The sequence below is a fragment of the Candoia aspera genome, chromosome 1 (assembly GCF_035149785.1).
Source record: "Candoia aspera isolate rCanAsp1 chromosome 1, rCanAsp1.hap2, whole genome shotgun sequence".
Classification (NCBI taxonomy): Eukaryota; Metazoa; Chordata; class Lepidosauria; order Squamata; family Boidae; genus Candoia; species Candoia aspera.
In genome coordinates, this window is record NC_086153.1 from 120,663,400 (window position 1) to 120,691,374 (window position 27,975).

General features: G+C 37.4%; 3 protein-coding genes across 7 annotated transcripts in view; 2 read left to right on the forward strand and 1 right to left on the reverse strand.

Annotated features, from left to right (window-relative positions):
* The window catches only part of IMPG1 (interphotoreceptor matrix proteoglycan 1), a 74,209-nt gene extending 57,312 nt beyond the window's left edge, over positions 1 to 16,897 (forward strand). Inside the window, 6 exon segments of the mRNA XM_063297683.1 lie at positions 4,543 to 4,551; positions 7,290 to 7,786; positions 9,113 to 9,332; positions 15,889 to 16,118; positions 16,506 to 16,674; positions 16,764 to 16,897. Coding sequence (XP_063153753.1) covers positions 4,543 to 4,551; positions 7,290 to 7,786; positions 9,113 to 9,332; positions 15,889 to 16,118; positions 16,506 to 16,674; positions 16,764 to 16,897 — 1,259 coding nt within the window.
* Positions 1 to 27,975, forward strand: part of LOC134503995 (cytochrome c oxidase subunit 7A2, mitochondrial) — a 410,163-nt gene that overhangs the window by 20,320 nt on the left and 361,868 nt on the right. The window lies entirely within an intron of this gene.
* The window catches only part of MYO6 (myosin VI), a 108,788-nt gene continuing 102,732 nt past the window's right edge, over positions 21,920 to 27,975 (reverse strand). For all 5 annotated transcript variants that reach the window (XM_063312891.1, XM_063312882.1, XM_063312873.1 and 2 more), the window contains one exon: positions 21,920 to 27,942. In XM_063312891.1, the coding sequence (XP_063168961.1) occupies positions 27,743 to 27,942 (200 nt within the window). In that variant the 3' untranslated portion in view covers positions 21,920 to 27,742. The remainder of the gene's footprint in view (positions 27,943 to 27,975) is intronic.

The following is a 27,975-nucleotide window of genomic DNA, read 5'->3' on the forward strand; positions in this document are numbered from 1 at the left end:
CAAAATTGGGGTCTGTATTATTACCAGTCCATGTTCTTACCTATTAGGTAATAGAGGAAGTGTCAGGTCAATGTACTAGGCTAAAGTTAGAGCACAGCTATTATTTGCTGCCCATCTAGGCCTATATAACTCTTTTGGTCCTCTAGAAAGAGTTCAGAGCAAATTTCTTAGGAATATATTTCAAGTCTCCTGTTATATCTTAGGTACAGTTCTCCACTGTAAGGCTGGCATCAGTTGGATTGAGACCAACGTCTGGTTATAGATTTTCACATATAGGGCCAAAATACATTTTGTCCCTGTAGGTCAGGTACCTCAAATCCTTATTGACAATTTCATCTCATCCTGGCCCAAAGCAATAGGGGAAAAAATGGAGCTGCTACTTGCATTTTCATTACCCTAACTTCTTACATTTGGGTACAAGCATGCAATAATAATGTTGAAACAGCAGATTAAAGATATTGGTATCAAATTAGACTTGGCATCTCTTCCCAGTGAAATACTGCTGATCAGCTCATTCACCCTCCTTAACCTGCTAGATATCTTAAGTCTCATTTTTATCCCTAAGTACTGAAGGACGTTCTCCTTGCTCAGTTTGATGCCTTTCCTACTACAGTCCTAGAGGGAGATACAGAATCTGGAATAGGTTTTGCCCATACAGTGGAGGCACTCTTGAAATTGTTAAACATGATTCATTATATTGCCTGTTTTATGCTGGAACATGGTCAGAATTGATAACCTCACATTGAAGCACATTTCCTGGACATTCTGGTCAATTTTACTTACAGTTTTCACTTTCAGTTATTCATAACTCTGTTACTCTAAATGTAGCCAAAATTTTATGAGTCATATGCAAAATATGTAGCTGATCAATTGATATATCCAATTAATTATCTTTTTTCTATGTAACTTCTTTTATACTTTTATGTAACTTCTTTTATACTATTGAGTTTTATTAGGTTGTGGTATTTGACCACAATCAAGATTTCTTCTTCTCAGGTGAGATTTAGTTTTAGACTGGCAGTGGCTCTTCCATAATGCAATTACTTCAGAAATAGTTTGCAGAAAGGGTGCCTTTTTCCTTCTTCTCATTTTTAAAATTTGTCAAGTTTTATTTCAGTTCAATTATGTTAATCAAGGATCAGAAGCAAATAATGATAAAATTACATTTAAATTATAACAATTGCCTAAAGAGACATTATTACTCAATAGAAGCCAAGGTCAGTCACACTCATCTTCATCTTTTGGCATTATTTTAACATTGGTGACTGGTTTCTAATCCCAGACTAAAGCAGTTACTTAAGTAGGTTAACTATTATTATTCGGAGTGACAAGAATTTGGCAGAGGGGATAAGAAAGAGATGAGTTATCTTAAAATAATGAAAAGAAAATAATTTCTTAGCAATACTTTTCCTGGTTGAACAAGTATGGAGAGAAGTATCTGCTGTTTTTTATTGATTAAAATGAAGGTATGCTTTTTTTAAAATTAAGGATATTCTCCATCACTTTAATAAATTCTGCTATTGATTCGTGTTAATTGATTCCCACCCATCTCTCAACAGGCTTAGCTAAAGAGAGAAAGTTTAAACACATTCTTTTGGAATAATTCTCTTATTCCAAATAAAAATCAACAGTTGATCTTGATTTAGTTAATGCTTTACGTTCTTAGTAAAGCATTAACTTTACTAAGTTTAAAAGCAAATTTTAAATCACAAGTGATTTATAATTTGCTTTTATTATTCTCTTCAAATGTATTTATTTTTCTAAGATATAGCTGCCCTATGAACAGCCTTTTCCCCTGATATCAGGATGGCCCCAACCCTTTTAGTGTTCTGGAAAACCTTGAAGATCTGGTTTTTCCCTAAGGCACTGGAGCCAGGGTGCTAGTGGAGCCTGCCATGTACAGAATTTTGATAATGAGATAGATTTATTTAGGGGCCTTGCCTACCTTTGTTATTTATTTTTATGATAGCCTATGGGGAGTTGTGTGTTGCATTTTTTGTCATGAGTCACCTAAAGTCACAAGAATGAGGTGGGCAGCTATATAACTTCAATGAATGAATGAATGAATGAATGAATGAATGAATGAATGAATATGTCTGTGTGTGAAGGCACACCTGATAGCACTGTTAAGAAACAAAACATACAAATAAGAGACTTAGCTTCCCTGTGGGAAATACATCCCTCCATAATCTCCAAAATCAGTGACAGCTGTGTGTATTTGGAATCCTTGCATTAGAGGTTTAGAGGTTCATGCTATCTCTGGCATGCCCACTTTGTCAATTTACATGTTTGGCACATTCCAAACAGCCAAACAGGCTGATATAGACTTCTGGAAATCAATATCAGTTTCTGATAGTCTGTACAGTTGTAAGGACTTGTCTGAGGGAAAGCTCATCTTGGCCATTGTCATCCTTAAACAAAATCACCCAGAGTTGTAACAAAACTATTGCCACATAACCACCCACACCACTGGCAATAATGGCAAAGAAATTGAAAGTATATCAGGATGCCTCATTCATTCCTCCTCTGATTAGAAATTGTACAATTGATCCTTGCTAATTTGGCATGTCCACGATGAGAACAGTGTCAGTTGTTTACTGGGGAGCTAGTTTTCCATTCTGTGAATATGCTGGCTTCAAATGTCAAGATCATATAACACACACTGGCCTATCAGCAGTAACCTAGACTGAGATGAAATATTTTTGTTCTGAAGCCTCTTTTGGAATAAACTGTGGCTCTAAGTTTCAAAGCATCCTGAATAATCTGAAATCTGAAGAAATTTTAAAAATTATTTTGGAAGTACAAGGTATAGCCAAGTAAGAAGAACTCAGTTTTCATATTCTTTTCACTTTCATACATTAACTTTGATCACAAATTGACAATCATTGTTAATGTTTCCATCACAAGTTGCAAGTATTATTCACTGCCTGCAAATATTGTTCCCTGCGACAAGTGTGTTAAAAATGACATGAAGCCAGGATATACTGTAGAGGATAGAAGAAATAGGACCACTTTTCTTTGATCATTACATTATATTTTGATGACATGAGACTTGACATCAGATTAATACATACAGCCACCCTCTATGTGCTGCATTTTGGTTTAACATGTATTTATTCTAGTGGGACTTTTTAAATTAGTGCTCTATTCTGGATTTCTCTGGGAATTTGCCAGATTCACAGTGGCTTCTTCCAGCAAAAGCATTTTGTTTCATGCTAATTACATTTAGATTTTCAGTCCTAGGAATGTTGATTTAGGATGTTGCAAACTAGTTTTCAACATATGGAAAGATCAAAGAAATATAATCAGAACTGCACAGCAAAATTCTACCCTCAGCCAGATACCCTTTATAAATTCTTCCATAAATCCAATATGTTAAAATGTACTCCAAGCCAACCAGAATGTGCCATAGCTGATGTGCCTGGGTACATTGAGAAGAACACATAATAAGTAATTGAGGGAAAACAAGCATTGCAATGGAACCAGCCTGGTTAATGCTTTTTTATTTTAACATAATAATTCTTTGCTGGCTTTTCTCTTTCTTTTTGTAGGAATCTTGATATATTCTTCCATGTCACTCTTGCATGTGTTGTGCTTTGTTAGTTTTTGTCAGCCTGATACTACAGAGCTAAATTTCTGGGCGTTAAATTAGACAATGAAAGCATTTGTCATAATGTCCAATCTATCACATAGCCCGATGCCCACCACAGCAGAAAACCAGGTTTTAACTTCCTTTTTAAGATTTAATATGGACTCTTACTTCTTCCATTACAGAGAAACCATATTGTTGAATGTTGAGCTTCTCAAAATGTAATTTTAAAAAACTGCCAAATGCTGTCCTTACTCGCAAACATACACATATACTCTCAACATCTCAAATGCTTTGGAGGTAAATGCCTCTATTTTCTCCCAGGTATTTTCTCCATTTTGTCCCAGGACAAATAGCTTGTCATACATAAAAAATGACAACTCTAACTGCTCCTCAGATTTGTATCAGCAATGAGTATAATTTGAAAGCCAATGATGCACAGGGTACAATTTTATGTTTCAGTTGTTAAAAAGTATTCTCAGACCATAGAATATCTACTTCAGTATTTATTTCTCAGTTGCCTAGCTCTAAGTTGTCTTAGCCCTCTTTGTTTCTGTCCAGCTAAGCCAAAGGCTTCCAGATGTAATGTGAGCAGGTCAGAGATGTGCCACAGAGTGCATTCATCCTTCCCTCCAAATAATCCAAAGGACATGTAAAATCATAGAGAAAAATGTTAAGATTTTTTCTTGCCCTCTATGCTGATACCTAAGGGCAGATCTGTACTTTCTGCCTGGCCTGTCACCACTGCAGGCCACCCACCACTTCCTGAGTGCTATTCCCTTACTGCAGAGGTAACAGCATAATGAATGCATATTTATGTACAACCACATAAATCTCTTACATAAAATACAGCTATGGGAAATCTGATCAACCTAAAGATTAATGGAAGCTCAAGGAGAACCCTGCCAAAAACCACTTCTCAAGGGTTATTTTGTTTTGTGTTTCAGAGAAAGTGCCTGGTGGTGCTGGTGGACATTTCCCTTTAGCTATCAACTTCTGAAAAACCGTTCTGATCAAGAATATGACCAGGAAGAGAACTTAATCCCCTTTTCTGCTCTGCCCAACTCTAAAAGATGCTTAGCCCTTTCCTCCCATCCCCAGTTACTATTTACATAATAAATATATGCATGTTCACTGCTTTCCAGTAATCAACAATTTATTTAGTTCGACATGTCATCTGTTTTTAACTGACTGGAGTTGATCTTTTATAATCTACAAATTTCAGTATTTATTTATTTATTTTTGTGAAAAGTTGACTTAGACATTAGAATATAGTACAGGCTTCAGTCTTAAACATAAAATGGAATTTCTAAATAAAAATGCATGGGAGAGCTCAGGAAATGACAAGTTGGCAATGCAAGTAGATACCAGTGGATTGATCTCTACATGCTAAGGAGCAGAAACTGCCTCCCAAAAGCCATGGGAAAAAGATATTTAACAACAACAGACAATGTTCTTATCTATTGCATAGGATTCCAGCAAAATAGCTTTTATGAATTACTGAAAAATTGCCTATATATCCTAAATGATACTGTACTACTTTTAGGCCCCAAAAAAGGGCTACAATCCAGCAGAGTGTATTTACCATCCTAACCTGATAAAGCTCTACTGAGAAGTAAGTCCATTGAGTTCAGTGGGCTTACTTCTAAATAATATAGAAATACAGCTTTAATTCTATATTGGCTTGTAGCCTATATATTTTTGTTATTAAGTGGCATTCAGTTTTCTATAGTTAACTTATCTTTTCTCACACATTATTTTTACAGCACTTGAGGAAATGAATTACATATGGATTTAGGATTTGATAAACAGAAAACCTAATCTTGTTCATTTAACTACATCAAACTGACCTGCTGTAATTGCCCTCTTTTTTTGTAGGTATCTAATTAGACTCACGCTGCGTTGGAGCTTTTATAGACTTCAGTGAGACTGCTCTTACTTTATAATCCTCATTAGGAAACACTAATTCCATAAGCTGCCTAAAATACAAGCACACAGAAATATCCTGCACTCCCATCACTGCAGCTTAGAAACACAGCTTCAGCAAAGGAAAATCACCTCACCCTTTGTCTCTTCTGTGATTTCTCCAATGTATTTTTGACTGCTGCTACTACTTGAGAGAGTGTGGCTCTTTTGTTTTATATAGTATCTTCTGAGTTCTGATTAAAATCTTCACCTACAGGATTTAGCACTAATTTGCTTTGCTGACCAAAGCAGTGTAGACTATCTGTATTACGGACATGAGGAGGATGATTGAAAAAATATAGTCAGGACCAAGGTATATGAATAGGCACTGTATAAGTGATCTTCACAACCTCACCTGGAGCTCAACCCATTTCTTTTCACAGCAGTATAGAATGGACTATGTGGAGATTAAGAAGTCTCTATTTACCAGAAAAATGAAATTAATACATTAAACATTTAATACAGTGTCTTCCCCAACCTGTGCTAGAGGTATTGGATTATACCTTCCAGAAAGATTAAAGGTAGTAATATTGCTCATCCTATGCAGCATAAGCTATTGGGTGATAAATGTGGATAGAGGTGGATATGTTGTAACAGAGGGAAGGTGTCAACAAATTTGAAGTAAAACTCCAAAATTTTTAGGAGTACATGACATTTTAATGAAGAAAATGGTAACTTGTAGTATTTTGATAGCAAGCGATTATAAAGGAAGTCATGTATATCAAAATTCATTGTGATTACAGCAGGGTACAAGCATAATTAATAAGCAAGTATAAATTTAGAGGAAATTATTTCTGAGGAAAGACAAGACATTTACTAAGTATTGAACTCCATAGAGGAAAGATTCAGAAGCTCAGTACTGAAAGTAGATTATGAAAATAACTTGAAGTTAAAAAGAACTGGTACATAAGAAAATAGGAGGTAGGTTATGTACTTTCTCCTGAACTGTCAACAAAATTCAACTCTTTAATAATCACATTTAAGATACAATGCTACACCTGTCACTAAATAATAATATTATATATCCTCATACCTCCTTGCCCCCTTGTCTTATTTTTATAATCCTTTAAAAATAAAGGACATGATTTGAATAAAATTGGATGGAGTCAGAGGTAATCTTGTGTATTTCCTTAACCTACCAACAATCTTTAAGCACAAAAGCCAGTTTCCAACACGGTGTAATGTAGTATTACAAGTCATAGGAGATGTTGCCACAGATAGGAAGAGGAAGGACTTAGGAAAGGAATAGAAAGTAGACTAGATGGAGGATTGAGTGCAATGTCTTAAAGCACTATGTATAAAAGAGTTTTAAGTTACAGCATATTCTGGAATCTGTGTTAAGGATCCTCTAAGGACACAAATTCAAGAACCCAGAATGATGACTGTTTCAAAGTCTAGGTTGTGTGGACATACGTTAAGCAAGATTTTTAACTAAACATGTTGTGTGAACACAGCTCATATAAAATTATTTGGTTTTCATTCTGAGAGAGCATAAAACAGGCAACAATTAACCCGCTTGAACTACATTTACCCTGCCTCCTCCTCTTTGGGCTATGACCACCAATTGCTCTGTAAAAAGCTCCTCATGAGCTTATTGCACATTTTATATGATTTTATTAATATAGTTTTGTGTTGCTTGCAGAACAGTCTGAAAGGATTTGTATCCAGCCAGGTAGGAAACAAATTACTGTAATTTGAAAACAAAAAAATCAAACCCAATTTATTTCCTTTTTAGAAGAAAAGATTACAGACCAACTGGAATCTTCAGGGGATGAGGTTTTGCTGCCCTTGAGCATGCTACCATCTGTCATTCCAAGAGACGATATTCTGGGACCTACAGATCAGTTCATTTTATTGCCAGCAGATACCTCCAGTGGCCCTTCCATTGTCATGGGCCAATCTTTTGAGGCAACAAGTTCCATGTGGGCAGCTGCAACTGGCTTTGAAATGGGAGTGCAGGACCTTGCCATTGACTTAGCTATCACTGACATAATGGCCCCAGTGGCAGTGGAGAAGGAGGGAAGTGGCTACAATGCATTGCCAGAAACCCCAGGTATGACTCCAGCTCCTTCCCTGAAGTATATAACCACAAGTTCCATGACAACCGCAATCCAAGGCCAAGAGCTGGTGGTATTCTTCAGCTTGAGGGTGACCAACATGCGCTTTTCCAATGACCTCTTCAATCAGAGTTCCCCTGAGTACAAAGCACTTGAACAACAGTTCATACAGCTGGTAGGTGACAAAGGATGGTATTGAATTTGTGGATAATTCCCCACCCCACCCCAAAGAGAACTCTGAGGACATTATGGCCCCAATTAAAATTGAAATAGAACAAATAAAAACTAATTGAATTGATAGTTAAAAGTACTTTCAGAAGAAAACTACTGTTCCTTCTGCTTACAGTCTCAGCCTTCATGTGCTATTTACTTGATTCTATGCACTGATCCTATAAGGTAAAGGCCTCCTCAAGTTCACCTTGGCTCCCAGAGATGACATGGATATGTTCCTGTTTTCTTGGCAACAATACAGCAGTGGTTAATCATTGCCACTTGTTTGCTTATTTTTTTTTCTTTATTTGATTTCCTGGATTAGTTTTAAGCCCTGGGATTGCCTTGTGATTTTCCCTCCCAATATTAACTAAATCTGATTCTGCTTAGATTTTTGAAATTTTTAAGAAATGCTAGTTCAGGATGCATTTTTCAGCTTCTTGGACCCAGTCTTTTATAGCCATTTTTTCTTTTCAGTTCTGATGCCAAAATGAACTAGGAAGGGAGAAATGTTGGAAGGTGGTAGATGGAGGGTTAACTTATTGTTAATCTCTTGTTTCATGGGTGAGCAATACAAGTTAATACAAAGAAATGTGCGTTTGAGGTTATAGTACCTATTTTGGCCCGAAGAGAATAGCAGTCAACATTGAATTTGTTCTGTTTTACTTACAGTCCAATCCTATGAAAGTACATAAATTTCAAACAGCATAATAATTTACAGATGACTATTAATTTTGTTCTGTGTGATAATACATCTTTCATGTTATGTTCTTATGCAAATCAGATTCTACAGGAAATTGAATGTTCATATCTCATTGTCCTGAAAGTGCATGTGAACAATATTCTGTATAATATAGAGACTCAGGTAATCGTTGTGGAATGACAAATACCATAGAATTATATCTTAGTCCAACATTTTGTTGCTTATATGTTTTACAAATCTGGAGCTCACTCCTTCTACTTGTATAACCTACTGTGGGCAAAATCCATATGAAATTAAAAGAAACACTCATATAGCTGCAATTTACCTTTAAGTAACCTTAAATGTCATTGATTTCTTTTTAACTGGATTGCAGTCTATGAATGAAATTTGCATCAAAAGGGCACTCTAGCTGTCTTGCTTAGATTGTTTTAAAAGATCTATCTTGAGAACTGCTGCTGAAAGACTAATACAGAAATTTGCCTTGGTATCAGATGGAAAGTCAGTAAAACAGAGTAAATTTGTCTTTCCCAAAATAAACAGTGCATGTATGTGACAATAATAGCAACATATTTTTCTTTGGTTTTTCAGCTGCTTCCCTACCTACAGTCCAATCTTACAGGATTTAAGCAGCTGGAAATACTGAATTTCCGCAATGGAAGCGTGATTGTAAATAGCAAAATGAAGTTTGCCAAGTCAGTGCCATACAACATCACAAAGGCTGTTCACTGTGTGTTGGAAGATTTCTGTGATGCAGCAGCTCAGCGTCTTAACCTGGAAATTGACAGCTATTCTCTTGAAATAGAGCCAGGTAACATAAAAAGTGAAGCAGAGAGCAGGGGAAAGGTTGCTGTCCTATAAGCCTTTTACATTGTTACTTGTTCTTCATAGATAAATATCCAGGAAAACCATATGGGGTACAGTATATTTTGAGGAAGCTTGTAAAATAACATGATGCCAAAGAGACTTTATAGCTGGTGGAGTTATTCCCACATCATTTTTTTGAAGTTTTCTCCACTGTCTGGTCAGATATCTTATGGAACATTAGAAAGAACTTCTGAGAACTGTAGTTTCCCAGAAACATGTCTAGAAGTACCTTGAAAAGCTTCCGCTCTTCTTATGATATGGTAGGAACAACAATAGTTGTTCCCTAACACTCACCCCACTGTATCCCAATCCATACTCTTTTCAGCTGCTTTTGTTTTAGGCTCCTATCATTGATAGTAAGTAAGTGAATCTCAACAAGTGTGTGCCCTTTTTCTCAGGATTATAGCTCTGAGAAACTTTTATTTATTCATTCATATCTCCAAATCAGACTGACCCTGGCAGTGCATAGTACAAATAAAACCAAAAATACAGTAACATCCAATTCTTAATAACAAGCAATTCTCCGTTAACAAGCAAAATGCTAGGTTGGCAGGAGCTGGGACTAGCAGCGGGAGCTCACCCCGTCACGCGGATTTGAACCGCCGACCTTCTGATCGGCAAGCTCAGCAGCTCAGCAGTTTAACCCGCAGCGCCACCGTGTCCCTATCAACCTAGTTTACACAGCAATAAATTATAACTTTCTTATATTAAATGTCAAGTTATAATGTCTGTTCCATTGACGATCAGTTCACCAGGCTCTGCAGCACTTTCTTCCTTGATTTTCACTTCAGATATATGACATAATGGGCTGGAACATCTAGCAGGCTGCTCTACAGTGAGTCTTATTAAATAGAGTTTATCTGCTTGAGCAGAATAGGACATTTGTATGTCTGTGTGTGTGTATATATGCACACATATCTTAATTATGTTAAATAGGTTGCAGTTTGAGAAAGTGAAAGAACAAGCAAAAGAACCTGGTAAGCAAACAGACTGACAAATCTTTAGTAGAACAGACGGTGATTGATGGTACCGTGAAGCCTCTAGAGATGGTATGAAAATTGGGCAATAATTAGACCTAACCAAACAGGTGTATATGCTCACGCACAAGTGTATGCCAGGGGGGTTGTAGGAATTCTGTTTTTTAATTCCTTGTATTTTTTTGTTTTGTCATAAAAAACATGGTATACATCTTGCCATGAGCTTCTGTTCTCATCCTTTCACAGTCCAAAAGCTCTTGTGCACCATGTTTATGTTCAGTTGAAGAAAATTGTCAGAGTATGTTGATGTGGCAGTGTCATGACTCTACTGATATTGCCAACATTATGACTGAAAGGTTGTCTTGACAACAGTACTGAAATCTTCTTCATTTAACAACCCGTAACTTAGAATATGGATGCTACACGGAAGGGATACCCAGGTCAGGCTTTAAAAGGTGTTCCCTTTCTAACTGGAAGATTTGATGTTAGAGCATGGATTGTAATGCTTCACGACAGGTAGTAATCAAAACTGTACAAACAAACAGGTGTGAATTAACTTTGCATGGACGCCAGATTGGCAGGTAGTCCTCAGCTTACGTCCATTTGTTCAGTGACTGTTCAAAGTTGTGGTGGTGCTGAATAAAATGGACTTATGACCAATCCTTAAAGTTCTGGTGATCACAGCACCCCTACAGTCACAAGATCACAATCTGGGCACTTGGCTTATGATTCTGACGTTGCAGGGAGCTGGAGTCACATGACTGCCATTTGTGACCTTCCCTGCTGACTTCCTTCAAGCAAAGTCAATGGGGAAGCCAGCAGGGAAGGTCGCAAGTCACTCCAGTAAGTCCCTCTGGCTTTCTTGCATTTGCGACATGCTGTGCCATACCCTCCACCCCACAGCTTTTCTGCGCTCACACTGCACTGTGCTCTCCACCCCAATGGCCTTCCTGTGCTCATGCAGCAACACAGCATCCCCCTCTCCCAGCCTCTCCCAACTTACACACAGACTGCACTGGGCCTCTCAGGGCCTCCCCTGCCCTCTCCCACCCCCGTGCAGCACAGCAGTGCTCTTTACTGGGAATCCTGCCACTTCCCACTTAATGACCCACACATCTTGGGGTTACAATGGCAACCAGGACTGCTGGGATTGTCGTTGCTAAGCAATGTGGTCACATTACATCACACTTTACTTTTTTTTCCCAATAATTTTCTTGAAGATTATATTATACAGATAAAACTAATACAGTCTACATAGTATAGAAATATATTTTAAAAATTAAAAATTTAAAAAGTGCAGAAAAAGAAAAAAAAGAGAAAAAGAAATCTCCCCCTTCTTTCCCAGCAAGTATAATCAACAGTAACATCTTATCACTATCTCTTAAAGTAAAACCAAATAACTCTTCATCCCATACCTCACCCCATCCTTTATAAACCCATCTCTAAAACCTCATCTCTCCATATTAATCAGCAAAAGTCCAGTAAGGGTTATCAGAAATAACAACATAACTATTACAAACTATACTTGTTAAAGCCCTATTTGAATCCTCCCTTTTATATCTATATCTCCATTTCTATTTAAATATACCCCCCATTTCCTCTCTTCAAATAAACAAAATATTTAAGACATCATCATCCAGTCCCAGTCAAAAACCATTGAACATTACCATAAATAGCAACCCATTATTTTAACCTTGATCAAAAAAACCAATTTTACATTCTTTCTTTTTGATCCCCATGATCTTGAGATTCCTCAAAGAAAGTTCTAGCATCTGCTTTCTCATATTCTCTTTGTCTCTTCTCTCAAAATTCTTGGTGTCTTTGTCAAGGTTCTTTTGTAATTTCAGTGTGGCAACTTCAGCAAATCCCTTTTGGAAGTCCAATGTAAAAAAATTATCCACATCACTCTTCTGGTTTATTATTTGTATGTCTTTTAAATCATCATTCAGCCTCATTTGTAAATCCATTATTTCTATCTCTTTCTTGTAAACTATCATTTTTGAATCCACCTGCAAGTTAATTTCAATTTTATTCAATGGGGATTGTTCCTCTTCAGAAACACCTTCTGATTCTTCTATAGAGGTAAATAACTTTAAAGCTTCCTGTTCCTATTCATCAAAAATCTATTTTAAAGTAGCCATCTGATACCCTCTAGTGTCCAACCTTCGAAGTCATCAGTTATTACAAAGATAAACATAGACATTTTCCACAAGAAAGGATCCTTTCAATTAACTTCAAAGTCTTAAGTCCATCTCTGTAATGGAATGTGAGAATGACCATGGAAGATGGGGGGAAGAAATGCTGCCTAGGGAATGATTTAATAAAAGAGGGAGGAGTCCACAAGAGAACAGTGGGAAGAGAAAGAAACTAGAAAGGACCCACCCTAAATAATTAGGCAATAAATAGGGACAGTGGGAGATTTGTACTTTCAGACTTGCAAGATTCTGTTAATGTAGCCTAACAATAAAGTTGAATTAGCTCATCTGGTCGTGTTTCCTGTCTGGTTTACCTGAGAGGGCTAACAATCTGAGCCCTTAAGCTGTTTAAAACTTTCTAAAGCCAACATTAATCATCCTTTTGCTGTATATTCTAAAAAAAGATTCTTTTTCTGTTACAAATCTTTAAATTTGTAGTTAAACTTCTTTTTTAAAAGGATTGAAAAAAAACTCACCCTGTGATTTCAAATAAAACTTGCCAATCTGAAAGTTCTCAGTCTTTAAAAAACATCACACACACACACACACACATTGATAGACAGACAGACACACACACACACAGACATATAAAAAATCCAAAGTGAATAAGAGATGAGCCTTGGTTGAACTTAAAGTCCATAAAGGTGACATTAGCAGCTATAAGCACAATGGAATCCTGCGACTCGCAGATGATCTCAAGCCAGCTGCAAAAAAACAGCTGTCCAGAGTACATATGGGTGATCTTGCAATCTCTCCTTGCTCCAGAGAGATTTTGGCAGCCCAAATACCACATTCAAGGACTGTTTTCAGCCACAATGTGTCCCTTTATTCTAGAGGAACATCAGTTCACCATGGTGGCTCACCAGAAGCTTGTGACGTCACACTTTATAACCGCATTGCCTAGTGACAGCAATCCCGATCCCAATTGCCATCATAATCCAAGGATTATCTGTATAGTGTTTCTAAGAATCCTGAGATTCAAAGCATTCTTGCAAACACTTGCTTTATTCCTTTTGTTTCCATATATAACCATTCTGACACTTGCCACAGAAAATGGTATGTTATTCATTTTATTTTTATACCCACTTGTATTGTCAGATCCAGATTAGAATAATATCTTGTTAGGCAAATGAAGATCACAAAACAAATAGCAGCTGACTTATCAAAATCAGGCAAGATGGCAAAGCAGAAGAGGCAAGGAGAAGAAGATGCGGTGTTGAAACTATGAAATCTGCATTTAGTCACAGTTTTAGATAAAACAAAAGAGGAGTGGGCAGACCTTTAAATTAGGGTCACTATTATAGTTTTAAGTCAGAATTATCCCTAAGAATAAACAATTTTCCCCATTTTTGAAGAAATAAAATCCAGTTGATACGTGAAGATGTCTCCGTTCATCAGATTCTTTACTAGGTGAAAACAGAAGGTGCAGAAGAAGTTGTGGGAGGCAGCTTGTTGTTCAGAGATCTTCCTACCCTCTCCATCTCCATTCTGGGCACACTCTTCTTTGGCAGGGTGGGACCCACAAAGGTTTGCAGGCATCCCCTTGCCTGATAACACTTGAAATGTAGAGTATGTATCCTGCCTTCACCGTTTAATCAGCTGAATTGCAAGGAGCTCCCTTCCCTTGCCAGGAAAAGTGAAAAAGGTACAGCCCAACCAAAATGCTGAAACCAAGAAGTTGAGGGACTAAAAGTGCTTTTCCTGAAGCATCTTCTGATTTAGTGCACATCTTTGTAAGAGGGAAGAGAACTGAAAGTCAGAGGTGTGCTTCTATCGACATAAGGCATTGCCCATGACCTACTATATAAAACAGGACAGGCTTCTTCCTGGTATGCTGCCTTGTTTTCCTGTAAATGTTGCATTGCTGCCAGTTAGTTAAGTAAGGGCTCTTCAAGTTTCCTTACTGTTTGACGCTATAGAGTGCTGTGCCCTCACTTCCATTTTTTCCCTTTCTTGCATTGTGGAGCCCAGGATGGAAAATAGTTCCAGCGAGCTTTTGCCAGAACAGAAGAGATTCTAAGAATGTTTGATGAGTTTGGGAACACAGTCTAAAATGCTACTGAGTCTTGTGATATTTTTGTAAAACTCCCTTCAGTTTCCTGATCCAGGAGAATGCCTGTGTTTTATGGGAGTGCTACTGATGTCAAGCTATTCCACCTCCCTCCTGCCCCACTGCACAAAACACTGCTTCCGTCCGTACTTTTAGATTTCTATTAATAGCTTACTCTTTGTGCTTGTCGCCTGCGTTAATGCGGGCAAATGGTCCACAGTTCCATGAAAAAGGAATTGTCAGGAAATGCAGTAGGATGAAGTCCAACTATTGTTAGGATAGTTCAACCATTACAGAATTTGATGCCCTACTTAGACAATAGTGTGGAATTTATTGCAACCCCCCAATAGTGTTTCAGCCTATCCAATTTCTAACCCAGTTTTGCGACTTGGATTTTTTTTCCCATAGTCTTTCATATAGTTGTTAATTAATTAATTAATTAAATTTGTCACCACCCATCTCCTCCCACCGGAGGGACAAATAATGCCATTTTAATTGGATGGTCACCGCATATAGGCAGTATTAATATGAATGCACTCATTCAAGAATTTAATTACTAGGCAACAAATGACAAGAATATGAAATTGAAACAGCTAGGGGGTTATTCTCCTTTTATCTGGTGCTACAACAAAAGCAGTGAATTCTTGTTGCATGCCTAAGGAATGAATACCTATCATATTAATTACAGAGGAACAATAATTTCAGCACAATTAGGGTAGACCTTACATATTACAGAACAAAGCCCACCATGGCCAGCAACAGCTGGGTTCCACATTTCTTTGCAATGACACATAGCATGTCCTTTACATCCTGATGAGTGCACCAAGGAGGCTTTAAGTTGGTCGCATTGTGGGATTACCCAGGGTGGACAAGAATGGCCCAGCTGAGAAAGCATTTTGGCAAATCATCCAGAAGTGTCAGATGACTGTCTCCTCTGTGGTGCTTACCATACTAGGTGGTACTCTCCAAAGGTTTTGTGAAGGAGGCACTGCTCATCTCCTCTTCACAGGAAGGCATTTGCTGTAAAAGATGGCTGATAAATATTTAAAATATATATAAAAGTAATACCAAATTACTGAACCAAATATATCACTGAAGCTTGTGAAAGCCAAAAAGAAGGGACTCCACTCCATTGCTTCACATTCACATATTAGCAATGGTAGGTAGCTGTGATGAACAAATGTTTTCTCTAGCAACCATAGTGTTGCTAGTGGTCACATGTCCATGTGACCCTGCATCAATGAATTCATTTCAAAAGATTTTCCTCTTCTATTCCAGCTGATCAAGCAGACCCTTGCAAGTTCTTGGCATGTGATGAATTCTCACAGTGCCTAAAGAATGACTGGACAAAAGAGGCAATTTGTCTTTGCAAACCTGGTTATGTAAGAAAAGATGGTCTGCTTTGCCGTAGCATATGTGAAATGGAGCCTCCCCTGTGTGTTAACGGTGGCAAATGTGAATTGGTTCCAGGAAGAGGTGCAGTGTGTAGGTAGGTTCTCTATGATAAGGTTGATGATGAATATTAATGGTACTGCGGACATGGATAAATGTAGTGGCAATTATTGCAATTTTCAAATGGCATTACTCTTTTTTGGATTGTTCAGTGTGGGAAGAGAACATTTTGCATGTAGATTTTGTGCTCTGCCATTAAGCAAAGTTTCCCATTCAAACTCTGGCCTCTCCAATTAAAAGCTTTCTGGGAACTGGACTGGAGAGTCTTTATCTGAAGCTCTAGTGATATGCCACTGGTCAAAACAAGTATACAGACCTGACCTAGATGCATTTATGTGAGATTATGTTCAATTTGTTTTGTTTTACATTGTAGTGTTAACTCGCCTCATTGCAGACACAGAATATTTATCAAAAGCCAGAATCTACCTAATAAAAGTCTGCAGAATAAAGCAGCAGTAGCTTTAGCAGCCATATTTTAATTGTCTCCTGCACCTACATGATCCAATATCATAAAAGTTCTGATGCGTGGCTTAATGTGCCTCATTATTTGCCCCATCAGTTTATTAATTACATTACAAAGGAAATGCAAAATGAAGACTAAAGGGGCGGGGGGTAAGCAGGTCAACCCTTCATATATTCCCGCATCCCGTTGGCCTTTTACAGCAGTCTTACCATCAACCAGCATATTCTGCCTTATAGAGGTCCTCCTTCTCCTCTGTCACTGCAGTACAGATAATTCTAGAGAATCCATCCTGTTTTCAATCATGATGATCCCATCCATAATTTTTACAATGGGCCATGTAGTATAAGTGTTGTATCAGTTCTTCATAAGTAACTTTACAAAATAATAAACAAAACAGAATATGATGGTAAAATACACAAATTCTCATTCATCTTCAAAATGTACTTTCTCTGAGTTGTACCATTGGCCTTAAAAACAGTCAACCATTTGCATACAAGTAGATTGGTTTTGGCGTTCTATGATTAAAATCTCCTAACCCAGCTACTGTAATAATTTTTGACACACACGCAGCAGCTTCATGTCAGGAAATTCCCAGTAGTGAAATAATCTGATAGTACTTCTGATATTGTGTTTCTTAAGGGTCTTGAGTTTAATGGCTTGTAATTGTAAACATTTAATATATAACCTTTGTTTTCCTCATAGGCCCCAGAATACAAAACAAAAACTGACAAGTTAGCATCTGAAGGTCTGAATTCCAGAGACCATGAAGGTTTGTGATTTTTTTTTTTAAAAAACTGTCAAATGCATTCTTAGTAATGTCTGGAAACCCTGCATACTCGTATGTGGCTCCTTAAACTTAGAATCAGTCCTTCATGTGAGGTTTATTTGCCATTGCTAAATTAAAATATACCATTTAAATGATGGGCAAATTTTCTGCAGTTACGTTCAGGATTATGTGGTGTGCCACATGCTACACTTTATTATTATATGCCATCATATTGGTGTCAACTTTTCCTAACCACATAGATATATCTTCAGGTTGATCTGTCCCTAACCTAGTTCTTCAGCTCCATCAGTGCACCCATCACTGTGGTTGTTGAGTCCATCTACCTTGGTTGTTCTCTTTTGCTCTTTTCTATTACCATTTGCAATATTAAAGATTTCTCAAGAGAGTTGGGTCTTTGCATAACATGTCCAGATTACAATAATTTCAGCCTGATTGTTTGTGCCTCAAGTGAGAACTCTAGATTGGTTTGTTCTGTAATTTATTTGTTTTCTTGGCTATATGTAGTATAAGGGTGTGTGTGGCTATTATCGTTCATGAGTCATTGAGGGCTCTTGGAGACTCTGGCCCACAGATAACTGGATGTGAGACCCTCTGGCTTAAATTAGGTCTTCAGGAATAGTTGGGATTAGTGCTGGTGTACTGCTCTCCCTGCTGCCCAGCATCATCCCTCCGTGGAGTCCCAGAGGCTGGTGGTCCTTGGGGACTTTGACCTACCACTTGGTGTTGTTGATTCTGGGGTGGTAGAAATGATAGAAGGTACAATGCATTCTGGAGGTCACACTTTAGAACTGTTTTTTTTCTCGGGGCAGTTACAGTGTGATCTGGTATTGGAGGATATTTACATCAGTCCATTGCCATGGGCAGATCACCCTTTGGTCGCCCTCTGACTTGCTGGGACCACTCACCTTTCCAGGGAGAGAGGGCCTATTAGATTGGCTCACCCCAGACAACTGATGGACCCTGCTGGGTTCCTGAGGTAGCTGGGGTTTTTCCTGAGGACCTTTCAGTCAGTTCAGCCGAGGCCTTCACTGCAGGCTGGAATAGGCATGTGACTGAGGCCCTGGATTGGACTGCTCCTATGTGGCCCCTCTCTGTATGCCTGGGGTGCTCTGTGGTTTTCCAAAGAGCTCTGGGAGATGAAATGCCAGAAGCAATGCCTAGAGTAACATTGGAGAAAGACAAAGAGCAAACCCAATCAAACACTCATAAGAGCCCATATTTGGGCCTACATCATGGTGATAAGGGCAGAGAAATATTGCTATTTCTCCACCCTTATTGTGCCTGCCGATAGCTGCCCAGGGGCCCTGTTTAGGATAACCTTCTCTTGGGTGGGGGGTGGCTGGGCCACAGGATCATCTTCAGGGCCATTGTGAAGAATATTCATGCTATCTGGCAGACAAAGTCTTTCAGATTTGCCTGGAGCTGGACTCCAACTGGGCAATCCTAATGAGTTGCTTGGGGAACAGTCTTGCAACTTTATCTGGTTTGATTCTGTTACGCCCAAGGAAGTGGACAAAGTCCTTCTGTCTATTAGTCCAGCCACTTGATGTTAGTTCTTGGCCCTTCCTCGGTTATTAAAGCAGCCTGGGAGGTGACCACAGTGTGGGTTCATGTGATGGCTTCAGGCTTTTTGAGAGAGGGGGTGTCCCACCAGCCTTGAAGGCAGTGGTAAGCCCCTCCTCAAGAGGTTATTGCTGGACCCTTCCCAGTTGGAGAATTATCAGCCAGTTTCCCAGAAACCTCCTGGGTGTTTTTTTTCCACACTCTTGTGAAATTTTGATTCTGTTAAAACTGAATGGAGAGACATTGTTTATTTCTACTTGATAAGCCAAGACAAAATTGGAAGATCTGCTACTTTGTTTAGCAATATTGCAGTGGGCCCCATATTGTGCTCCTAATTCTCAATTGTTAGTGGGCAGTAAAGAATAAAGGAGAATTACTAATATTTTCCATGTAGTACATATATAGTTTTGTATATAGTTCACAGCCTAAACAACGTCCTCAGAAAGCTTTTTTTTTCCTCTGAGAAATTATGGTCCATGAAAACGTGTCCTAATGGACATTTTAAGCATAAATAGTCATTCAAAAACGTAACTCTGGAAATTTTTAGGAAGTTGATATTCCAAAAACAGGCACCAATATTGCAGAAGCAGGACTTCATTTGTTTAATGTAACTTTCATTCCCCACCCCACGCCTTCCTGCATTCTGCCACTCTTAAAGCTTGTTTTGGAGGACTCCAGCCTATGGAGCAGATTAAACTTCTGCAAGGGAGAAGGAGAATTATGTCCCTAATATGTTTCACTGATAGAAGTACATCACTGAATTCCACCTTAAATAACCGTAAGTTCTTTTCATGAACTTTGTTTCTACAGGTGCTTTAGGAAAAGGACCTTTTATAACATGCAAGGTCAGTGGAGTCTTTCAGGAAGGAGGAGGACAACTACAAAGTCCATCTTTTCTTCCCCAGAAAAATATGGAACATTCTAACTGAAGTTTATCTCTGCTGCAATTAGTTTCCTCCAAACTGTTGATCATTAACATCCATAGCAACATAAATGCAATGCTAAATGTAATGTATTTAATAGACGTACAGTATTTATGATTTTTTTCTACTTTTAAGCTTAGCTGTGAAGTCAAAAGTCCAGTATTACTCACATTGATATTCTATCTGAAAATAAAAAAAGGCATCAATGTGACATATTTGGTGAGTAATATAGTAATCCTTCAAATGTAATAACTGGAGAATCATACTGTAGACCCCAGAAACCTATCCAAGACTTATAATGATGTTTCATAGATGTCTTTTTCTAGCCCTAGCTCCCACCACTAATGGCATCAATTACAGTTTAAAAAATACATATATAGAATTTTCACTCAAATCATAATGACTATTCTCATTTGGACAAATGCATCTTTCAAGTATTTTTTTAAGAATCTGCCTGTAAATATCAAGCTGCCTTTAGGAAGAATGTGCTTGCTATTATCTTGAAGTATACAAGTTTAATAGAATAGAGACACTGAAGCACAAATATAATTGTCAGTTCTGTATAAGACTTATCTACCTATCTGTTGTTAGGACACTATCTATGGGTACATCTAGGTTTAAACTAAATAACTGCACAATCAAAATTAAGCTTCAAAATACTTTATACATTTGATGAAAGAAGGCAGTAATGCATGTGTGCAGATTTACAAGACATAACTTGACTTCAGCAGAGAACCATGCCTTAGATGATCAACATCAGCATCATCAGTTTTGAAGAAGCTCAAGTCCAGTGAAACACCCCCCTCCCTTCACTACACAATCAGTATGTCCAAAGCCACAATTACCTTCAAATAGAGGAATACAGAATGAGAGCTCTAAGTGGCAGGGTTTTACTATGGTTTCGCATTGCCTACTTTCTTATGGTCCAGCAGATGGTCTCCTTTAATGATCAAGTGCATTTCTGCTCTGGGTATAATCTATGTACTCTGAACCATCTTCCTTTCTATGCACAGTTAGGCATTACAGTTTGTCTAAGCGGTAAAATGGACAATTGCTTTCTAAAGGTGTTTACCACTTGGAGCCTATCCCTCTAAAAGTTAAACTTCACCTGAATATTCTCTAGTGTCAAGAAAATTATATACTTGGATCATTTGTATATGCTGATGCTGCGTTTGGGGCTGCATTAAGAAGACACAGATACCTCTTTGCTGCATTTTAGTGGCTGTCCAGATTTTGACAGCCCAGATTTAGTAGCCCTAGTCATCTGCATGAGATAAGAAGTTGGGCTTAGGGGTGCTCCCACTGCAGACATAAGATACAACCAAGAGTTACTGTCTTAAGGGACACATTTAGTCATATCCCGTTTCATATACGTGGTGGCTATGTACTCATGATTGCTCATTATGTTCATTTTTGGTTGGTTGGTTTCAGAGCTATTTTTTGTATGCATCTATTCATACCAGTTTCTACTCAAGTGGCAGAATAATGTTTACACTTTAAACATGAATTAATTTTTCATGAGCATAATTTATTATTGGCCAATATTAATTACAAAATATTTGGAGAAGAGTATTTTGTATTTCAATGAAGTCATACAATATTTTTCTGTATCTCTAGTTAATTTTATCTGTATCATATTACAAAAATGTCTGCTATTTTTCCATCTTGTATGGTTATTTAGAAGAATGAATGTTTTTAGTTATAGTAGCAATAGGGAAATGTTTTTAGCATCTTAAAATTAGAGACTATGATTCTGGCTTTTTCTTTTTCCCAAATCACATGTTTTCTCAATATAGCTATGCAAGTAACTACTAACTTGATTCATTTGTTAAATATTGTTTACAGTATAACCATCTTCAGTGGCATTGTAGGAAAAGTGCATTAGAGCTTGAGAAAAAATTCTAAAAGAAAAATGTCAATCCTTCCAAAATTCCACTTTTGATTGTTTTTAGTTTAGCCTATTATTTCAAAGATTTGAAACAGTTTTTCAAAGCCATATTCCTTTAATAGCAAATGTTTTCTATTTATTTGCTGTAAGTGGTACATCATTGTGAAAAAAGCAAATCTTAGTGTAAAAATTTTCCAAGCATTCCCATTCTTTTTAAAATAAATAACATTGCAGAAAGATCAACAGAGTGAATTTATTTTGTTATAATTTGCAGTACACAATCAAAGTTATTTGACAAAGTACCTGGAACAGTTTAGTAGGAAATAAGCCAGAGACAAAAGAGGTACAATTACAGATGATGAGTACATTTCCAAAGTTGCATTAAGGATCCTGTGGTGTTCAGGGAAATGCTAGTTATATGCATATCTGCAATTGCATGCAAATATTTAGGTACTCCTGGTCAACATAAGTTTCAATGAATCACTAAGGGAACAGAAGCTGACACAACTCTACATTGTACAAAATTAACCACAACATATTTCTGCATGTTTGAATGCATACCTAAGTATTTTGTGCAGTTGTTTGCCAATTCAAAATAAGAAAACCATTAATATGGCAGGTGCAGAAGTTTGGACACCATTCTAATTGATTTGGTGCTACTTTTTCTAAAACCATAAAGTTGTTAATAAGGCCCAAAAAAGGAGATTAACTTGTTAGATTTATTATACATTTAGCCAGGAGACTCCAATTCCACAGGTGAAAAATATTCTGATCTTTCTAACCTGTCAGGTTATAATTGTTCTATTTATTTTCAACAACCTCTCTCTAAGCAGGTATGTGAGCATCTGAAAATAAAGATAATTCACATTACAAAGAAGAGGAAGACTATTGCAAAATCTCTAAGTGCCTCCAGCTAATGATTTCCAGCTAACAAACACTGTTAAGACATAGAAGTTACATGGAATTGTTGAAGTCAAGGTGAGAACTGGGAGACCAAGAAAAATCTCTGCTAGAGCTGTCTGAACTGTTCAGACCTGTAGAACCCACAATCACAGGAAATGACCTACTTAAAAGGTTTTTTTAAAATTTTATGCATACATAATTAACAAAACAATCTTTAATCTTAAAATAAAAAAAAATAAAAAGAGACAAACCCAAACAAACTAAAAATACAAACAAAGAAAAGAAGAGAAAAAAATCTACCATATGTTATACTTATCAACAATCACTGGTTTGCTAAGACCTGCTGAAAGGTTTAGCTGATTCTGGAATAGCTGCCCATAGAACACTGTTGCATATACAATGGCTATCTGCATGGGAGAATTGTCAGAAGGAAATCTTTTTACTGAAATCATCACAAAAGTCAGCATCGCACATATGCAAAAGAAAACTTTGATAAGCCTGAGATATTTTCAAATAAAATGCTTTGGACTGATGAAGTGAACATTGAACTGGTCAGCCATAATAACACAAGATGCATTTGGACAAAAATGGTGAAGCATTTGAAGAAAAGAGCACATTGCCAACTATTAAACACAGGGATGGCATTACTATACTTTGGGGTTGTTTGGCAACTGGTAGCACAGGAAATATTGCGCAGTTTGAGAGAAAGATGGATTCAAGTAAATATCAATGAAGCTAACATCCTACATTCAGTTATTTCAGCAAGGCAATTACCTGAGACATATCTCCAAATCAAGCATGATGTCTTGAAGGGGGAAAAAAAGGTGTAGTCCCCAGAATTGAACGATATTGACCGTCAATCATGTGGTACATGTGAGATCTAAGAATATTTCTGAGCTCTGCAAGGAAGAGTAGGAAGAACATTCTAAAAGCAAGAATAGACAGACTCTTAGCTGGCTACAGAAAACCTTTGGAAGCTATTATATCAAAGGAGATGCCACGATTACTGACTTAAAGGATGTCCAAGCTTTTCCTTATTTTGAATTGGCAAACATTTGCACATAAATATTTAAGTACGCATTTCAATTTTGTAGAAAGACATTGAGTTTAATTTTGTACCATGTAGAAGGTATGTTTTTTGTAGAAAGAAATTGTGTTGAATTTTGTGCCATGTAGTACACTGAACTATTGAAGTTCATTAGCGGTACCTAAACTTTTGCATGCTACTCTATGTACTTGGTCACGGAACTAGGATTGCTATATCCTGAGATTTAGACGTATGTACCTTTAGCAAATGCAAGCAAATATGATGGCCTGCATAGGTAGAATTGCCATCACCACTCACTCACTGTACTTTCAAACTACATCACAGCTGTACAAAGTAAATGTATTATCTGGAGGTGTACCGACTTTTGTACCTCTGGGACTTTCACACCAGAAAGACCACAAATAAGCAACAAGTCTCTAACTTTTCTTCTGTGGAGAAACAGGCATTTTCAATAATCTTGATGCTGAAATCTCTGGCCAGATTATATGTTGGGGGCAAAAAGGAGATGCTATATTAATCTGCCAAACTTGCTAACACAGTGTATATTTGAAGGAACCCCAAGCAGGTCAATAGGAGGTAATGGCAGCAGTTAAATAAAAATTATATAGAAAACAATATATCTTTTTAAATCCAATTCCTCCTTTATCAGGGAACTTGGAAAATTTGCATCAAGTCACCAACTCCTCACCAACTGTTATCTCACTATGCTAATGAAGTGATATAGTAACTGCAGACATAACTAGACATATCTAGAACAATCAAATTAATCCAAAATATTAAATGTCATTTTAAAATCTGGTCATCTGTTTTAACCTTAGCTATGATTCAGGCTAAGACATTCTGACAGAGTTGACTGAGCAGTCACTCAACACAGCCTATTGTTTTACAAGGCAGTACAACTGTAGAGAATTCTGTATTTGGCTACAGAAGCAATACGAAGCAGCTTTTCCTCAATCTTGGCTTTGAAAACAACTTTTCCAATCAATATTTCTCCATGTTGCATTTCCACACATAAAGGATATCGCCATCCTTAATTAAAACAGCTGGGGACTGTCAAAGAAGGCATGGTTTTCAAGCAAAAAGTTAAACAACTTTCTCTCTTAATGGCTATTCCAAGAAAATTTGCAGCCTCCCCCTCATATTTCAGCATAAAAACACTGTTGGTGCACTTGACAAATGTCCTGCAATGCCTTTAATGTAGCCTCCCACTGAAACCAAAGAACAAATGAACCAAGGCAACAAGCTGGGTTTGATCAGTGATGAACATATTATGTGTAAGTCAAGTCCTTCAAGTCAAGCTCAACTCCTGGTGATATCATGTAATTTCTGTGTCAGCAATATGGAAGTGGTTTGCCATCACCGCCTTCTTTCCCCTACCTTCCCAATCTAGGCAATAGCCCTGGTATTCCCTGGCTCCCCTCCAGTACTAATTAGGTCTTATCCTGATTAGATTTTTGAGATCAGCCAAAGTCAACTAGACCTTGCAACCTAGATGGGCACATATCTGGTATTTGCACCTGCATTATCTAATAAACCATGCAAAAATGAAAGTTAGCATCAGATACACTGGTAGCTGAAGGAGAAAACTCTACGAATTTAGCATATGCATAAACTTTCTCTTGCATAACCTATCTAGTTCTTAAAAGAGAGCTTTTACTATGGGATTTGTGAGCAATCTACAAATCTACAGCCTGTGGAAGCTTTTCATTAGACCCACCAGAAGTTCTTCTGTGCAAGCCTGATGCTTTGAGGAATGAAGAGAAAGAGCACAAGATTGTGATAGGGCAGATGATGCATATCCCTTCCCAACACAACTGCCCATCAAACAGCTCTTTCACAAACTGGAGAAAACACAACTTAAATGCAGAAAATGCTGTGTAGGAAGACTGATGTTGAGTAAGTCCTAATTTCAAAATGGGGAAGAAAAACCACAGATGCAGTCCAATCTCAGCAAACAGGGAAGATTTTGAAAACTATCTGGCCACACACACTTCTTGCCTTCTGCATTCAAGAATAAGTTTTTCACCTAATGATTGTGTATTTAATGGAACATAATCTCGTATTCTGTCACCGTGATCAGAGGGTTCTCTGGGTCAAGTTCTACACATGGAAAAAACATATGCATGATTTCTGGTTTCTTGAACTCTATAGCCAGACCAAAGAGATACAAACATCCATTTGGATTCTAAGGACCCTAAGTAGAGTTACACTCATGACTTGGTTTTACATCCCCTTTTTACTCTTTTCTGTAACCCTTATTATTTGGAAAAATTATTTCTGACAGTCAGAGTGCTTCTGGAATGGCAAATGATGTGGAAAGGAGCAGAAATCCCTACTGCAAGTTGAAGAACTTTCACTGGTGAAATATATTTTTAGTTTCAACAATTCTGATCTTGCTGATCATCTGATGGGGAAGAGAACAGACTGAGTTTAGCCTAAAGCTGTCAAAGCTGCCTACACTATTCATTTGGACTGGTGCATTTGGATCTGAGAATATTTACACATGTGAATACATAAACTGATGATCATTCTCAAGAACCTTAAACAGGGTAATATTACTACTCAAGTTTATGAATATGTTTTTTTTATACCCAACCTGGTCAAAACTTAGTAGCCACAGTAAACACAGCTCGTTCTTCTTTTTAAATTGATATTTGAAGATTTAAAAATCAAAGCTGAGAAATGCAATTAGTGTTTTACTCTAATAAAGAAAAGAAAGCTGCTCCTAGTGTGGTCTGCATTTTTTTATTAGATGACATATCTTAATTTCCCCCAAACTCCCAAAACTGATAACGCTGACATTTGTTATCCTGACATTAGATTATCTTGCAACATCAACTGAAGGCAACTTAAAACTGTCTGAAAGAAATAATTGCTATAAGTATTTTAATTACTGTTAAGGAAACCCTGCTGAAAAGAAAGGAAAAAAGAAGAAAAATCCACAAAAACTGAACTTGGGAGATTAGCAACAAGAAAAGACCTATTAGATTGGGAGAAAAAAAATACTAGAACACTTTGAAGTTAAGCCATTTGAAGCAGCATACTGTAATTAGAAATACCAGGGTTCTGCCATTTCATCAAGAGCCAAAAAAAATCCACATAATCTATATTCATTTCAGTGAAGCACAAAAGGACAACCAAATTCAGCTCCCCTATATTCAAATTCAACTTTGCTGGCATAATACGTGGAGCTTATTTCTCTTGTGTTTCTAGCCTTAAATATCTGCAGAGATATATATTAAACCATCTCTGTGAATTATATTTAACTTCAACTAAAAAAGGATTCCCCATACAGTTATGACAGAAATTACACATGAATTGTCTGAAGGAACCTGTTTTGTAAAAAATAAAGTAGTTTAAAAAAGAAAAAAAAACACATGCACAACTGCTTAAAAGTGCATCAAACCATTTCAGTTCTGAAATGCTAAAGCAGTTCAGGCTCAAGTTTTTCTATTCTCAGTATATGACACCAGGCAACCTATCTTAAGACATTTTCCCAAAATGCTTGTTTGCAAGCAATTTTGAAGAGCTGTCTTTTAACTTATAAAAGTCTGCTTTAACTTCTGTGCATAAGATATTAAGAACATTAAGGCCTCACATTTCTAGTTAGCCCAGTGTAAAGAAAACACTGCATCTTCTGTCTTTTGGAACTCATCTTCCAGATAGTATCTGGGAGGTGTGCTACAGAAGATGAAATGCCATTCTGGGTAGTTCTGAACTATATGTTGGTAGTGTGTTATGCTACATCAGGGATAGGATCTCTAGTTCTCCAGCTACTGTTGGACTTTCACTGCACAGCATTGGCTATGTTAGTTGGGGTTGACAGAAGGTGGAATCCAGCAATGACAGGAGAGCCATAGATTTTCCAATCCTGCTCTATATTACAGTATTACTGGTATTACCATATGCTGACCCAAAGCAAACAACATATTGACTGAAACAAAAGTTTAGATCTTGAGAATGAATGAGCTCACTACACAAATTAAAACATCAAAAGGACAAACTAAAATTGACACATTAATAAAATCTGTTTATATTAAACATCTCTACATGATTATGGAATGTTAAAAGTTCCTCTGTTACTCAGAAGGTGCAAAATAATTATTTATTTCAACAAGTTCTGCAGCATAGCAGTTGCATAAGTCGGCCGAGCTTGCTTGCTTTCGATTGCACTTTGAAGGTACTGGATTCCGCCACAGCGTTCCCAAATCTCTTCAAACTGCCGTGGCAAAATTTCAGCACCCCGCTTACGAGTCAAGCCAGTCTCTTGAAGACTCAGCTCACACATTTCCATGTCGTCCTTGCCTGAAATGAAGGAAACCCCAGATTTCATAAAAG